The 17,806-nt window shown below is 36.5% G+C and overlaps 1 protein-coding gene across 1 annotated transcript; it reads right to left on the bottom strand.

The window, feature by feature from the left end:
* Window positions 1–1,748: 1,748 nt before the first annotated feature.
* Window positions 1,749–12,426, bottom strand: LOC133699325 (beta-glucosidase 12-like). The gene is made up of 11 exons (XM_062122548.1): window positions 12,164–12,426; window positions 11,973–12,042; window positions 11,808–11,866; window positions 11,618–11,693; window positions 11,403–11,479; window positions 11,183–11,271; window positions 10,646–11,020; window positions 5,196–5,410; window positions 4,948–5,082; window positions 4,725–4,833; window positions 1,749–2,298 (listed from the first exon to the last, which is right to left on the bottom strand). Exons 1-11 carry the CDS (start codon window positions 12,239–12,241, stop codon window positions 2,022–2,024), a joined length of 1,560 nt encoding a protein of 519 aa, XP_061978532.1. The 5' UTR covers window positions 12,242–12,426; the 3' UTR covers window positions 1,749–2,021.
* Window positions 12,427–17,806: the final 5,380 nt, after the last annotated feature.

Raw genomic sequence — 17,806 nt, 5'->3', positions numbered from 1 at the left:
ATGTTAATATATTCCCTTTACGTAACCAGTCCCCGTACCCGATCTCTGAAACCAGTTAGGATTCCTAGTGACCAAAATATTAGGTGGCAACTCATTCCCTCTTTTTATTAATAAAGAATAAGAATTCCTTATCCTTTTCACCTCGCCATTTCTCCATTTCATTCTTGATCAAGGAGGATGATCACCGCGACGCCGCACTCATGCAACATTTACTCTAAGAATGGTGTGGGCCCTCTTTCTTGAAACTGACATGTATGGGATTTGGTTCATGTTTGAGAGGATGGATCCACAAATTTATTTTGACGAAAAAATTGATTTTTTTTTGAATGGCTCTCCAGCTAGAGAATTCTCTATAGAAAAGGGCCCGCATCAAGGATATTCTTTATCACTATTTCTGTTCAATATAGGCACTGAAGGACTTAGTAGAATGCTAAATAAAGGTTGTGATTTGAGACTAATTGATGATATCAGCTTTGGTCAGGCTCTATTGAATATTACTCATCTTCAGTTTGCTGATGACACACTCATCTTTAGTCCACATAATTTTTCTTCTTTAAAACATAAAAATAATTTTACAATGTTATCTAATATGGCTATATGGATTGAATATTCTAATTATGCTATCGAATGAAGTTCAGTCAAATCTATGTGTGGTATTTTATCATCTCTTAAACAACTTAATTCATGTAATTCTTTTCATGGTGTATGGAAAAGATTGGTTCCTCAAAAGAGTGGAATTTCTTGCTAGATCTCTATTGTTGGTGAAATCAATACTAAGGAGTCGCGATTAAGTGGGGTATTTCTGAAGCTAGTGATGCTATTTTCCCGCTTTAAAGTTGTGATTAAAGTTCTTGAACTATCTTCTTCATAAAATGATTTTATTGGAGTAAAATTTATTTTTGAATATGATTACGTTGTTGTGATGAATAGTATGAATAAGAAACTGATCCTATAATCATGGGAGGCACAAAATCTGGTAATATTCCAGCTTTTTATCAAACATAACAATTCCACATTCTAGATATCACCACTTTTGTTTTTTCCTTTAAATTCACCTTTTGACTTATAAATTCTTTATTCTTTTACTGTTTTTTTTTATTGTTACTGCAACTACATTCTTCTTATAGAACTTAACTAAGCTATTTGACATATGCTAGGTAATGGGTTATATATTTTTTTTAATAAAAAAATTGAATATATAGGTCTTTTTAAGTGTGTGGCTTTTCATGTGAAAAAATTTAAATGTGAATTGAAAACAAATATAGATGAAGATATTGATCTTAATCAAAATAAATTACAAAAAAAAAGTCATCAACAATAACAAAAAACAAAATTTGAAAATTTGATAAACATATATAAATCAAGATATTTAATCTCACAACATGAAACATTTATCCGACTGTTTACAAAAATTTTTTTATTAAAAATAAATTTTTATATAATTGAATGATAATAAAAATAGTTACACATGATTTTGATTAAAAAGAAAAAAATATATACAATACTGTATATCTAAACATAAATATTTCCCCGGGCTTGAGTTGGCACTTGTTTGAAATGGTCAGTTTCCTTTATAACCATAAGGCTGATGGTTTCACAAAACAAATTAAAGTGCGACATTTGGTTTATCCAATACATTTGTATTTGTTTATACTATAATCTATTTCTTTAAAAAAACTTTTGAGAATCAAATATTAAGTTTTTCTTGCTGAAAAAAATAATATTAAACGAACCATAATGAATGATGGTGCAGAAGAATTGTATTATTATTAAACGAATCATAATCAATAATCGAATGAGAAAACGATACAACAGTAAAATAATCAAATTAAATTCTAAAACCATAATTAAACAAAAGAAAGGAAAACTAGAACCATGAATTTTTATTCTTAACCACAGCCTTGAATGAATGAAGTGGTGACCAAATTCTGTTGAATTAATGCTGAGAGCTCTATCTTTCAGCCGTGAAAGCCCAATTTGCAGATGCTAACAACTTTGACTTCAAATCCTGCCGAAGGCATTCAGGCATTTCTTGGCCTTTTAGCATCCCGAACCAAACTATCTTCAATCTTCGACGTTTCATTAGAAGTAATCAGAGGATACGTATGTGGAATAGGACTGTGGGAGTCTCTTCTAAGAAACTGCTTGAACCACTTGACTGATTTTTTAGGATATCGTTTCAAATCATTTTTGTAATCAACGTAGTAGAGGCCGAACCTCACAGCATAACCACTTCCCCATTCGAAATTGTCCATCAAAGACCAAGCAAAAAATCCCTTAACATCAACACCATGCTCACTGCAATAAATAAATATTGAATCCCAGTAAGATGGATCTAGTAACTTAATAATATAATTGTTGCTATGGATTAAAAAACTCATTATCAATGATCATGTTGTAACCCAATTTTGGATCCACCAAGATTTTCTCGAATGTTATTTTATTTCTATTATTATTTATAAAAATCCAAAAAAATTAAGAAAAAAGTTTAAAAATTCAAAAATATACTTTTCTCGAGTCAACCGCATCTTTCCATCAAAACCGAGTCCACCGGGTCAATACGGGTCAAACCATGTCAACCAGGGTAAAAAATGAGTTTCGGGCCGTTTCGGGTCAAAACCGTCATTTTTGACCAAAACCGAGTCTACCAGGTCAATACGGGTCAAACCATGTCGACCATGGTAAAAAATGAGTTTCAGGCTGTTTCGGGTCAAAACCGTCATTTTCGGTCAAAACCGAGTCCATCGAGTCAATACGGGTCAAACCATGTCGACCAGGGTAAAAAATAAGTGTCGGGTCGTTTTGGGTCAAAACCGTCATATTCGGTCAAAACCGAGTCCACCGAGTCCATACGGGTCCAACCATGTCGACCGGGGTAAAAAATGAGTTTCCGGTTATTTTGGGTCAAAACTATTATTTTCGGTCATTAAAATTGATTTTTAGCGGTTGAAACGAGATTTTTCTAATACTGATTTGTTTATTATTATATATAATAAAACAAAATTAATAATACAAATTTATTATATTAGGCGGGGCAGTTACACTAATTGTAGGCGGAGTAGTTGTGCGTATATAATTTTTCTTAAAGCAGATCCGTGTTGTCTCCTGTCATTGGCTATAAATAGCCAGTGATAGTTCGCCAGAAGAGGAGGGGAGAAAGAAAGAAAGAAAGAAAAAAAAAGAAATCTTTACTATTCACGTTTTTTTACTATTTCTTCATGTGAGTAGGATATTGATTTTAAAAAAAAAACAATTTGAAAAATACAAAATATATCCTAACCGTTAGATCTATAGTGTTTAGATCTGAACCGTTGATTTAATAGGGTACAATAGGGCTTACCACACTAGATTAAAACCCAAATCCATCTCAGCCCTTAAAACAATTCTCCCTTAGATCCGGTGGCGCCACGTCACACGGTGTACCAAGCTTTCGGTACACCGCGACACACCGGATTATACCCCTGATCATCCGGACCGTCTGATCAACCTGCAGATCCAGCCAATCACAGCCGTAGGATCAGTTCAATTGCGATCCAACGGTTCACAGCCTTCAGCTGCACCGTTGCACCATGAGCGCGTTCACACCGTAGCACTTCTCAGACTCCCTCTCTCCTCTCGCCGGCGACACTCTCTCTCTCATCCGATCTCCGTTTTCCGGCCGTCTCCAGCCTCCGCACCACCACAGAAAGGTTTCGCCCCTGATGTAAAGAAAAACCCCGGTGGTCTTCATTGTTTTCGCCGCCTCATTTGGCCGGAAAAGGGCCGCGATTGTCGGCGGCCACCGAAGCTTCAAGTCGTCGATTCTCCTTCGTCAGCCATCAACGGCCGACGATACCACCGCCATCAGAATCCTCGACATCAGATCTACCAGGATCGACCATCGGTTGGCCAGAAATCTCGCCGGAAAATCTCCCCTCCGCCAACAGTAGCCGCGCGTGTGCCACACGCGCCGCCAGTGACATTTTCGTAATTTTCGGATAACTTCGAGGGTATTTTAGTAATTTACCTATACAGTGACACTCAGGTAATTTTTTGGGTTTCAACTGGTATTTTTGATATTTTTTATATATAAATGCTTGTAAATTTTCTTGCATGTTGTAAAAAGAAATACAAAAACCAAAGTCGACAAGTCTCCTAATTTTTAGGGGCTGATGTCATTTTTAACGCGTCTCCTATTTTTAGGGACCGACGTTAACCATTTTTTTAAAAAAAAACAAGTTACCAATAAACCCAAAATATAATGGATTATATCCATTATTTCTTTTGGTAACCCAGACGTAATTCTCCTTTTTAGGGACAAACGTCAATATTTTAGACGAGTCTCCTAATTTTTAGGGACTGATGTCATTTTTAATGTGTCTCCTATTTTTAGGGACCGACATTAATCATTAAAAATTTTACAAATAAGCCCAAAATATAATCGCATTTAAATCAAATAAAAAACACATAAGTAAGGGTAACCTTTCTTTTGAACGGATGTTTTAAGGGTGGTGTCTACCTTCCCTTAATCATAACTAACCCCGTACCCGAATCTCTGGGACCAGTGTCTAATTTAGGATTTCTAGTTCCCTCAAATTACTAGATGGCGACTCCAATAAAATCTTTGTTTTCCCCCAATTGAGAAAAAAACCATTTTTGTTAAATAAACAAAATAAAACGGGAGCCGTCGCCCGACGTCGTGTATCGACAGATCATTTGTTAATAAATGCTCAAAATTAACTCACTTGATGGATCTCAAGACATTCTTAAGGTGGTCTTTGTAAGATTTTTCTCTTATGGGATCATTAAGAGCTTCCTTTAGTGATGAAGCATTGTTATTTACGTCATCAACCCCTGAAAAAAAATCAATAAAAAAAAACATTAAGAACATATATATATACTTAGTGTTAGAGAAGTACTAAGAAACTTAAATGTAGCATAATGTATGATCGTTCATTTCAACCATACCATTCTCAGTAATGTAAATTGTTGGGTTCCCGTATAGATCTTTGGTGTAATTCAAAAGCCTGCTGATGCCTTCGGGATAAATATAAAGCCATTTTACACCAGCCTGTGGACCTATTGGGATTCCATTTCTCTCTCCTACAAAATTAAGAAATAACAAAGTAAATTAATAATTGATAATTGATAAAACATCATCTAATTGAAGAAAAAAAAGATGAATAATAAAGAAAAGATATAGATCATTGGGCTACCTGTCCAATTAGCACGAGCATCTGACATGAATCCAACACTCTGATAATTTGCATCGATATTTTGAGCATAATATGTTGTGTAGTAATTAATCCCAATAAAATCATACGATCCCTTCAACATCTTAGATTCCTCGGCAGTGAACTTGGGCAATCTTCCACCAACAAAGTCATGCATGTTACGTGGATAGTCACCATTAGTTAAAGGATCCATGAACCTGCCACCATGAAGAAAAACACTGATTACCTTCTGTTTATACATACTGTTAGGATACTGGCATGCAACACTTGACAAGATAAAAGGTAAATGATAGGATAAAATGAGAAATCAGACACACAAGAATTTACATGGTTCACCCAATTTGGCTACGTCCACGGGCAAGTATAGAAGGATTTTACTAAGTAATGTGGGAATTACAACCTCTCTCTACTAATGGGAGAACAACTGAAATCTCTCTGTTAATAGGAGAAAACACCTCACTTACTCTCTCACAAATACCTCACAATTTTGTGGGATTATTTTCCCTCTCTCACTCTTCTCTTTCTCTGTTGTTTCTCTCTTATGGTGTGCATTCTATGGCAAGGATGCACTGCCTATTTATAGGCAAGCATCCTTGCCTTTGTCTTGCAAAAGATAAGAGCAAGGCAAGTGGCAAGGCAAATGGCACTAATTGACATTAATTAGTGCTGCCATAATTGATACTAATTAGTGCCGCAAGTTGCACTAATTAGTGCTTGCCTAGCTGGTTTCATAGCTGGCTTCACATTCTCCCACTTGAAGACTTTGATGATTTAATCAAGTCTTCAAACTTGATCATCTGTGATTCTTCTATCATTTCTATACTTGCCATCTTCATGCTGCTTACGTTTCAGTTAGGCCATAGGAGGATCTGCACCATATATACTTGTCAATATTGACTGGTTTGGTCAAAGCATCTGCTGGGTTTTCCTTTGTGTGAACCTTCTGAAAATCCACACTTCCATCTTCCACCACTTCGCGAACAAAGTGATACTGAACATCTATGTGTTTTAAATGCTGGATTCCTTGCAATATGCAAAGCACTCTGACTATCACAATACAAAAGAATCTTCTCTTGTTTGTGTTCAAGCTCCTCCATAAGTTTCTTCATCCATATTGCTTCTTTACAAGCTTGTGTAGCTGCCATGTACTCAGCTTCTGTTGTGGATAAAGCTACAACAGTCTGAAGTTTAGAGACCTAACTCACAGCTCCTCCTGAAATTATGAACACATAGCCTGTAATGGATTTTCTTCTCAAGGTCGCCAGCAAAATCTGAATCAACATAACCTTTGACAGTAAATTCTGACCCTCCATAACATAATGCGGCATCTGAGGTACCCTTGATGTATCTCAAGATCCTCTTAATAGTATTCCAATGCTCTCTACCAGGATTTGCCATATATCAATTAGCTGCTCCCATTGCTTGTGCAATGTCTGGTCTTGTACATATCATGGCAAACATTAAACTTCCCACTGCTGATGCATACGGTACTCGAGACATCTCCATCCTCTCTGCTTCATTGCTAGGAGACATACTTGAGGATAATTTGAAGTTAACAGGAAGTGGGGTGGAAATTGGCTTACAATCTTGCATGTTGAAGCGACGCAAGATCTTCTTCAAATAATTCTTCTGAGAAAGCCAAATCTTCCTCTTACTTCTATCTCGGTGAATTTGCATCCCTAGAATCTTGTTTGCTAGTCCCAAGTCCTTCATATCAAACTCCCTAGCCAATTGTGCCTTCAATTCTTGGACTCGATCTTTGTTAGGGCCTATTACCAACATGGCATCCACATACAACAACAGAATAATGAAAACATCATCTTCTTCAAACCTCTTGTAATATGTACAATGGTCTAAACTGAGTCTGTTGTACCCAAGACTAATTATGAAGGAATCAAATCTCTTGTACCAACACCTCGACGCCTGTTTGATACCGTATAGAGATTTGTTCAACCTGCAAACCAAGTTCTCCTTACCTGATTCAGCAAAACCCTCTGGTTGGAGCAAATAAATTTCTTCTTCAAGTTCTCCATGAAGAAATGCAGTTTTCACATCTAACTGCTTTAGGTGAAGATCAAATATAGCACACATTGCCAAGACTACTCTGATTGTAGTAAGTCGTACCACCGGAGAAAATATCTCAATGAAGTCTATTCCTTCTTTCTGAGCATATCCTTTCACCACCAATCTTGCACGATACCGCTCCACTTGATCATTGCCATCACGCTTTATCTTGTAAACCCATTTGTTGCAAATGGCCTTTCTTCCTTGTGGTAGCGGAACAAGATCCCAAGTGTTATTCTTGTGCAAAGCTTCAATCTCCTCTTGCATTGCTGTCATCCACATAGATACATCTGTGCTTTTGATAGCCTCATGGAAAGTTGATGGCTATCCATCCTCTGTTAGAAGACAGTATGCAATATTGCTCTCAGTAACATATTCTGAGTGCCAAGCCGGTAGTCTTCTTTCACGAGTCGACCGCCGAACTTCAGGAGTTTCAGACTCTATTTGTTCTTGCTCTTCATGCTCTGATGCAGCTTCAGAAGAAGTATGATTCTGAGTATTTTCAATCTGGACTGTTGTAGTCTCCTTTAGAATGCTATTATGTTCTTCCATTTGCATTTTACCTTCTGCAAATATGACATCTCTGCTGATGACTACTTTGTGGGTAGTGGGATCCCACAAGTGATACCCTTTCACTCCATCAGCATATCCCAAGAATACACATTTTCTGGATTTTGAATCCAGCTTGCTAACTTCTTGTGTATTGTACATCACATACACAAGACTTCCAAATATATGCAATCGAGAATAATCAGCTGGTTTTCCAGTCCACATCTCCATCGGTGTCTTAAGCTCAATTGCAGTTGACGGAGATCGATTTATCACATAATAGGCGGTATTGACTGCTTCTGCCCAGAATGACTTTCCTAGACCTGCAGTCTTCAACATTGCTCTTGTTCTATCTAATAGAGTTTTGTTCATCCGCTCTGCCACTCCATTTTGATGTGGAGTGTATGCCGTTTGTGAACTGCTTTTTGATACCTTCATGTTGACAGAAGTTATCAAATTCATCACTGGTATATTCTCCTCCATTGTCAGTCCTCAAACACTTGATCTTCTTTTCAGATTCAAGTTCCACCCGCGCTTTGAAAGTTTTAAAGACTGCGAACACATCTACCTTCCTTCTAATTGGATACACCCAACATCTCCTAGAGAAGTCATCTATGAATGATACAAAGTATCTTGCTCCTCCCAAGGATACAACCGGTGCTTACCAAACATCAGAGTGAATCAGGTCTAAGATGCATTTGCTCTTAGTTGTTGATGTGCCAAACTTCAACCTGTGCTGTTTACTTGTAACACAGTGCTCACAAAAGGTAAAGTAACCTTTGTAAGCCCAGGGAGTAACTTCTGATCAGAGAGAACCTTTAAACTTTTCTCTGACATGTGGCCTAGTTTTTGATGCCACATCATCGTCTTCTCTTCTGCAAGACTGGCTGATGTGATTGACGCTTCTGCCCCATGATGTGTTTCTCCCATTAATACAAACATGTTTCCAACTGTCTTTCTCGCCTTTAAGACCACCAGCGCTCCTTTGATAATTTTCATTATTCCATTGTCTGTTCGGATCTTACAGCCAAGACTATCAAATTATCCCACGGACAAAAGATTCTTCTTTAAGTCTTTCACATGTCGCACTCCTGAAATAGTGCGAATTAAGCCATCATACATCTTCAATTTGATGGTACCAATGCCAGCAATCTCTACAGCATGATTATCACCCATGAACACTTTGCCTCCAGAGATGGGTTCATATATATGGAACCAATCTCGATTAGGAGTCATATGCCATGTTGCTCCTGAATCCATTAGCCAGACCTCAGTAAGCTCTTCTCTATCTGTAGAGATTGTCGCTGCTTCACTATATAAAACCTCCCCATCTTCTGAGGTGCTCGCAACACATCATTGAGGTTTTGATGACTCTGCAGTGTTCTCTATACCCTTTTTAAACCAACAATCCCTTTTGAAGTGCCCTTTTCTACCACAGTTGTAGCATTTCACAGTCTTCTTACTTCTTGATTTGGACCTCCCCTGCTTTTGACTCCCACTGGAGCCATGCTCCGTTGATCTCCCTCTTGACACCAACAATGCCTCTGCTTGGTTTGAACTATTTTTGTCTCCTTTATTTTTGCGCCTATTTTCTTCTTCCAAGATGGCGACTGCAACATCATCAAAGACTATCAAAGACTAAATAGTCTGTGAAGATATTATTGGTCAAGTTGATAATGAGCTGATCATACGAATCTGGAAGACTTTGAAGTAGAAGCTCTGCACGTTCACTTTCCTCTATTTATTGACCCAACGTAGTGAGTTGTGAAAATAGAGTTCTTATTGTGTTGATGTGGTCAGTCACCGCCGTGGTTTCTGCCATTCGAAGGGTATAAAGTCTCTGTTTTAAGAAAATCTTATTGTGCAAAGACTTGGACTCATATAGCTTTGTTAGAGTCTCTCATATCTTCTTAGCTGTTTTCTTCTCCGCCACACTTGATAACACTTCATCAGCTAATGTTAAATGTATGTTAGCAATAGCATTCCCATCCATTTCATTCCATTTTGCATTATCAGTGATTTCCGCAGGCCGATCCCCAATTGCTGCCAAGCAATTGTCTTTCCTTAAGATTGCCTTGATTCTCATTTTCCACAGTGAGAAATTGCTCCCCTTGAACCTCTCAATCTCGTACTTTGCTGCCATTGTATTCACCGAGATCTATTCAGCTATCACCGTTTCACAGATATGTAACGTGTATAGAAATAGTATCGTGTGAATAATACTTCACTAAGTAAGTTCCCAGGAAAGATTGGAGGGGTCACAAACGGTCCCGCTTAAAACCCAATCTCCTTAGACAGAACTTCCTAGACTGTATTTAATCACCGCACTGACTTTCTATATACACCAACAGTAGCGTATGTGAACAGTACCATAAGTAATGTGGGAATTACAACCTCTCTCTACTAATAGGAGAACAACTGAAATCTCTCTGTTAATAGGAGAAAACACCTCACTTACACTCTCACAAATACCTCATAATTTTGTGGGATTATTTTCCCTCTCTCACTCTTCTCTTCCTCTTTTGTTTCTCTCTTATGGTGTGCATTCTATGGCAAGGATGCACTACCTATTTATAGGCAAGCATCCTTGCCTTTCTCTTGCAAAAGATAAGAGCAAGGCAAGTGGCAAGACAAGTGGCACTAATTGACATTAATTAGTGCTGCAATAATTGATACTAATTAGTGCCGCAAGTTGCACTAATTAGTGCTTGCCTAGCTGGTTTCATAGCTGGCTTCACACATACATATCAGGTCTTCTCTAGCTGAATTAAGAATTCAGAAAGTACTTTTGAATTTGATATATATAAAAAAATACTAACCAACCAAGCATGAAGTCGAGGCTTCTTTTGGTTGCATTTTGATCATGTTCACTGTTTGAGTAAGGTTCAAACCAATGAGAAACAAGTGTTATCCCAATCTGTCCACCTTGACATGACTGATATTTTTCCTTGTATAGTTTCACTGCCGCAGCATGAGCAAGCAACAAATGATGGCTAACCGTATACACTTCAGTGGCGCCAGTGTTTAAGGATCGGTGTGGATCATTTACAACGACAGAAATCCTACCCGGTGCCATCGTGCCCATGTGATGACCTTGAAAACTGAACATCCATGGCTCGTTCAAAGTAATCCACTTCTTCACTCGGTCTCCAAACTTTTGGAAACAAAGGTCGACAAAGTCTCGGAAATCATTTCTGGAAATCAATGTTTCATGTGAGAAAATTTATAGGAATGTTTTGAATTTTAGAGAAGCATATGTCCACAAAGTCTCCAAAATGACAGATTAGATTATAATATTTCGAAGCTACAACAATTTTGGATATTTGAAGAATAATTAACGAAAGGTTGCTTCTTACACAATGTCAGGACTTAAGAAACCACCATATTTATCTTCTAAAGCTTGTGGAGTATCCCAGTGAAAGAGAGTAACGTAAGGCTGCAAACCTATATATATATTACAGAACATCATATAATCAGATGGAGCGCACAAGATAAACCTTTTGTTGTATAAGAATTTTCGCATCAATTTTTGGCAAAATATTATGATTAATTGAAGGGAAGGGAAAGGTTGTAAGCATTCTTGAGGAGGTCATCAATGAGATCGTTATAAAACTTGATGCCTTCTTCGTTTACTCCAGCACTTAACCTGCCATCTGCATTTTCCAAAAACAAATCCAACGGAAAGCTATTGTATATCAAATGGAAATTCACTGTCAAAGTCAAATCCTGCTAGTGTCATTACTATTACTATGTCAAGAACAAATTTTAAAAAATAAAATAAAAAAACTTACGTGGTAATACTCTAGACCAAGAAATGGAGAATCTGAAAGCATCCATTCCCATTTCTTTCATTCTTTGCACATCTTCCTGTAACATTTATCGATTTTATTTTTTAAGAACAATTACTCTAAATTAATCAGAGTATAGTTATTTACATCATATAGATAACCACAACCAAAATATGATGAAGAACTCCCATACCTTATAGCGATGGTAGAAATCAACAGCTACATTTCCGTTGCTATTATCATTTATTCTCTCTGCAAACGTTGAAAAGTTAATAATGGTGGTTTTCTTAGGACATTAACATAATTCTATTCAACTTTTAGCGAGGGAAGTACAAATTTTAATGTGAGAGATTGGTACCTGTATGTTCCTCAGTGAAAGTGTCCCATATAGCTGGTCCTCTACCATGTTTGTTTGTTTCACCTTCATACTGCATACCATAATAAAATAATAATGAAAAATTAATTAACATAACTAGTATTATTTTAAATAATGTTCTGTTGTCCCCTCCTAATTACTGCACTAGAAGCAGCAAAATTTAGAGTATGTACCTGGTAAGCTGATGAGGATGTTCCGAAAACAAAATCATCTGGGAAAGAATAACGGCTGAAGTCATCAATGCTTCCCATTGCAGTCTAAGTATTGAAGCTGGCACTTAGATAAATAGGATTAGATATTATAAAGGCTTGGGCTTGGTGTGTGAAACAGAGGTTTGTTTGGTAACGCAAGTTTGTAAACGAGGCAGAGATTCTGTGCTTTTCCTTTTCCTCGATAGGAGAGATGGTGAGTTACAGAGCTGTAGAATGTTTGAAGATGTAGAGATTTGATGCAAGATGGCATGGATGGAACGACCATTTTGTAGGCACTAGCTCCCAGCGTGTACAAGCAGCATTTTCTTGACTTTTTTTAAGGATTAATTTTTTGACTTTGACAAAGTTGTCTCATAATTTCTAAGAAGTTTCAAATAATCAAAATAAGTTTTTGGCTTAGAGGAAAAAAAAGACTTTCAAAATTTATTTATTTATTTTCTTACATTCTCTAATAAAAAATAAACAATTTCGTTACATGCGTGCGTTCCTCGTTTGCCAATTACCACTAGCTATGGATAAAATCAAGCTGCCTCCGTAGGGTCCATACCAATAGACTCTTTGTTTTCACCCATCCACTTGGGGGTGGTTTCCTAAAATCTTTCCTTTTCAACTTTTCCACGTAGACAATAGATTAGTTCCCCAAATAAAAATCATATTAAAAAAAATTCTCGAAGAAAAACATGTCGCAATTAGATCTTGAGAATATTCTTGGCCAGTTTACGACTATACCTCCTTGTAACATCATTAGTAATTATTATTAGCATAACAAGACATGTTAGCATGATATGTCACACCATGACAGTGTTATAATAATCATACTTTACATCAGAAATAATATAAATAAAAAAGGTAAGAAATTATTATTTTTTATCGGTATAAAAAAAATAAAATCAATCGTTACCTAGTATTTTAATCATTAAGGACCCTAACTAGTCTCAGAATTCAGATAAAAAAACTAATTACGTAAAGAAAAAGTACATATTAGTACTCTTAATACGTCTTATTTGTGATAAGTTGCATTGTTCATTTTTCTGATATAAACTAAAAAAATATTGTGTTTTTTTAATTATTAATTTGTTCATTGTCGAAGAAAAGTTCTCCTCATAAGATAAAATGATATTCCATTTATATTTTGTTCACTAAGAATATTAAGTGGTTTCATAGCTCGGCTAAAGTCACTAATTGCGTAAAAAAAAGTATTAGTACTTCTTTTATTGCACACGTTGTCTCCAACATCTTATGTCTATCTCTTTCATTTATTAAGTTATTTACCTTATTAATTAATTTATTAAGCATTGTCATCTTAAGATTAAAGGCACTCTAATTTACAAAGCAAAATGCCTTGCGATATTGTTTGTTAAAAATCATCGTAGAATTTTCCATTGGTCATCGATTCGAGCATTCAATTAGTTGAGACTTAGAATCTAGTCATAAATCGTGATTCAAAAGTGGTGCCTTTGGATATCTCCATGGGTACCGTAGGACCTCCCTCGTAATTTCTTTGCACTTTGAAGCTCTAACATTATCCGTACGACCACTTTCGACAGCGGCTTGTAGGGTAGACAAATCGCTATCGTAGCTTGAATTCAATGCTGAATTCTGCTGAATTAGTCAAGTCAGGCCTCTTGTACTTGAGATTTGTCAGATCCACATGTAAAAGATTAATTATTTCCAATGGCAACAAAACGGACAAATTACAGGCTTTATGTCAGTGTGAATCCATAAAAACGCAAAGAATAAACTTTTATCCTACATTACATTGTTTGAATTCTTGTTGGAGATGTCTATCTATACACGATCGAAAATACAAATAATCTTTCAGTTTAATTTGAAAGAGTTTATGGGAAGCCGATTATCTATATACATGGTAGGGATACTAATAATATTTGAGGTAGTTACGAATAATAGAGTGATTTAGATTATACTTTAGTCAACTTTTTCTATTTATATATCTGTGGGTGTGGGTGTGGGTGGAGGGGAGCAGAACATGATTGTACCTGCAGGAATTACAATATTAAAATAATTTTACATTATTTTCTATACATATAATTATTTTCTATTCATATATATACATGTTATACATTCTATAATATGCCCCCTCAAGCTGAATGTGAAGGATCGACCCGAAGCTTGTAACGAAAAGCAGTAAATGACACAGCAGAAAGCTGCTTGGCGAAGACATCTGTAAACTGATCTTAAGAGGGAATAAAGTGAATCTGAATTTCTTTCTTCGCAACCTAGTCGTGGACAAAGTGATAATCTACCTCAACATGCTTAGTACGAGCATGGAAAATAGGATTCGTTGAGAGATAGGTAGCGCCAAGGTTATCACACCAAATGGTAAGAACAGAGACGGAGAGAACCTGCATATCTGTTAATAAATATTAAAGCAATATGACCTTAGTCAATTATCTATATACATGGTAGGGATACTAATAATCTTTGAGTTAGTTAAGAATAATATAATGATTTAGATTATACCTTAGTCAACCTTTTCTATTTATATATGTGTAGGTGTGGGTAGGGGGGCAGAACATGACTGTACCTGTAGGAATTATAACATTGAAATAATTCTACATTATTTTCTATACATATAATTATTTTCTATACATATAATTATTTTCTATTCATATATATACATGTTATACATTCTATAATATGCCCCCTCAAGCTGAGTGTGAAGGATCGACCCGAAGCTTGTAACGAAAAGCAGTAAAGGACACAACAAAAAGCGGCTTGGTGAAGACATCTGCAAGCTGATCCTAAGAGGGAATAAAGTGAATCTGAATCTCTTTCTTCGCAACCTTGTCACGGACAAAGTGATAATCTACCTCAACATGCTTAGTACGAGCATGGAAAATAGGATTCGTTGAGAGATAGGTGGCGCCAAGATTATCACACCAAATGGTAGGAACAAAGATGGAGGGAACCTGCATATCTGTTAATAAATATTAAAGCCATATGACCTCAGCAGTACCGTTTGCTAAGGCTTTATACTCAGCTTCAGTGAAGGAGCGAGCAACTATGCGTTGCTTGCTAGATTTCCATGAAATCATTGTCTGACCAAAGAAGAGAAGGTAGCCACTCGTAGACTTGCGATCATCAATACTACCAGCCCAATCTACATCTGTAAAACCATGTAGAGTAAAGGAGGAACCTTGAGTGATATGAAAACCATAAGATGTCGTACCTTTAAGATAGCATAGAATACGTTTAACGGCGGCCCAATAAGAATATGTAGGAGCATGCATAAACTGACAGACTCTGTTAACAGCATTGCAGATATCTGGTCGGGTGAAGGTAAGGTATTGAAGAGCACCATGATTTGACAAAATCATGTGGGATTAGAGAATGGATTATCTGGAAGTATAGTAACCTTTGAATGAGAAACTAGAGTATCAACGGGTTTGCAAGAAGTCATACTAGCCTAAATGAGAATGTTAAGAATATATTTGTGTTGGCGCAACATCAAACCCATACTTATAGATTGAACTTCAAAACCCAGAAAGTAATGAATAGCTCCTAAGTTATGGAGCTTGAACTTATAGCTTAGTAACTGTATTAGACGATGAAGCATAGCGGAGTTGCTACCCTTAAGTAGAATATCATCAACATGTACCAGGAGATAAAAGATATTAGTACCTTCAGATAAGATAAACAGGGAGGTGTCAACCTTAGAGGCAAGAAAACCAATGGAGAGTAAAAAATCACTTAGACGAGTGTACCATGCCTTCGGTGCCTGTTTTAAACCATACAATGACTTGTGCATCTCCACACATGAGATGAAAAGGTAGGGTCAACAAAACCTGGAGGTTGTTTCATGTAGACCTCTTTAGTAAGAACACCATTGAGAAATGCATTATGAATGTCGAGCTGATGAATCTTCCAAATACGTGAAACCACAATGGAGAAGACTAATCTAATGATGGCCTGCTTAATAACTAGGCTAAAGGTTTAAGAATAATCAATGCCTGCTTGCTGGGTAAAGCCCATAGCAACTAGATGGGCTTTATAACGCTTAATGCTGCCATCAACACGACGTTTGAACCGATACACCCATCTGCTGCCAACAACATTCATCGAAGGATGAAAGGGTACTAGAGACCAAGTGTGATTAGAACATAATGCCTTGATCTCATCACACATAGCATCATGCCAAACTGCATATTTATCTGCATCAGAGAAGGCAAGAGGTTTAGAGGAAAGAGAGAGCAGTACCCAGGTGGAAGTTGTTGTAGCGGCAACAGAAGCCACCAGATTTGTTATCTTTGGCTGCCGTGACCCAAGGACCACAGGGTGGTGGCTAATCAAGGGCGGTGACACAGGAGAAGATGGTGGCAAAGAGGTGTCCTGCTGCAGCGGATAAGAGGAGAAATCAACCACCAAATTCAGACTATCTGAAGAAGCTGTGGGAGAATTTGTCGCAAGCTGAGGTGTAAACCTCAAAAAAAAAAAAGTTGCTTAAATTGAAAACTAACTACATGAGAAATAAAAGTAAATAAATTCATGCGTATGGTTGAATACAATACAGGAATTCAGAATTTTTTGAATATAATTTCCGAGCGAAATAATTCGAGACATTATAATAAGCTCGGTAATGTTGAGGGTTGGATTTAATTGAAGAGAATGATACACTTAAAGGAAATGGAGCCTAAATGCAAATAAGGAAAATTATAGAGTATAAATACTCTCTCCTCACCAAAAATCTGCAGGAGCCATAAGGAGAGAAAATAGGGAGTTTTATACCCATTCTTGCATAATCAAGAGAGAAACACTAAAATTTCAAGAACTCATCAAAGATTAAAGGTTTATAGATGGGAAAAACACTTGTGAGTAAGGGATTAACAAGAAATTGAATAAGAAGAAAAGAAAGGAGGGAGATGAAAATCTTAAACTGGTTGAAGATCAAAATCTTAATTCGTACTGGGAGGAGCAACCAGCATTGGATCTTCTGTTAGGGGAGGTCACGAGACAGGCAGAGCAAGTACGTTTTCGCACACGATATCGCAGCGGCCCTAAAAATATTCTATTATGGAAAGAGAACATATTTCTGGCATCTTGTTCTTTTAGAAAAAAAATATCTTGTTTGAGGAGTCGCCACCTAGTATTATGGTCACTAGGAACCCTAACTGATCAACATAAATTCTATGGTTCGGGACTGGTTACGTAAAAGGAAAGATATTGTCACCCCTTAAACGTTCTGCCTAAGGCAAACTGCATTGCTGTTTTTGTCTTAAATTGCTAAATTTTTATTGGTTTACGTTCTGATGATTTATCCACAATATTCTTAACTCTGGCGTCAGTAAATATTCAACTACGGATAATTCCAACTCTGACGTTGGTAACTATTACGTAGTAATAAAATAAATTTAGATTAATAATTTTTATTCTTGACTCTAACGCTAGTGAATAAACAAACAAGCTACATTCATTTTATTACGCGTTCACATATTTTTTTATTGTCTTATGTAGTTAAATAAAAAACAAAAAAACAAAAAAAACAATTAAATCAGTGTTTTTATTCCTGACTCTGGCATTAGTAAATAAACCAATAAAATAAAATTTTATTTTTTATACATGCACATATATTTTTTTTATTTTTCT

This window comes from Populus nigra, chromosome 1 (assembly GCF_951802175.1).
Source record: "Populus nigra chromosome 1, ddPopNigr1.1, whole genome shotgun sequence".
NCBI classification, from domain to species: Eukaryota; Viridiplantae; Streptophyta; class Magnoliopsida; order Malpighiales; family Salicaceae; genus Populus; species Populus nigra.
This window is presented reverse-complemented; position numbering and strand designations above follow the sequence as displayed.

Excerpts from the sequence above, each read along its gene's own strand:
- LOC133699325 (XM_062122548.1), bottom strand. The coding sequence starts at position 12,241 with ATGGGAAGCATTGATGACTTCAGCCGTTATTCTTTCCCAGATGATTTT. Across the intron at positions 5,411-10,645 it reads CTCGACTTCATGCTTGGTTG|GTTCATGGATCCTTTAACTA; the intron begins GTTAGTATTTTT and ends TCATGGTGGCAG. Across the intron at positions 5,083-5,195 it reads TGCTCGTGCTAATTGGACAG|GAGAGAGAAATGGAATCCCA; the intron begins GTAGCCCAATGA and ends TTAATTTTGTAG.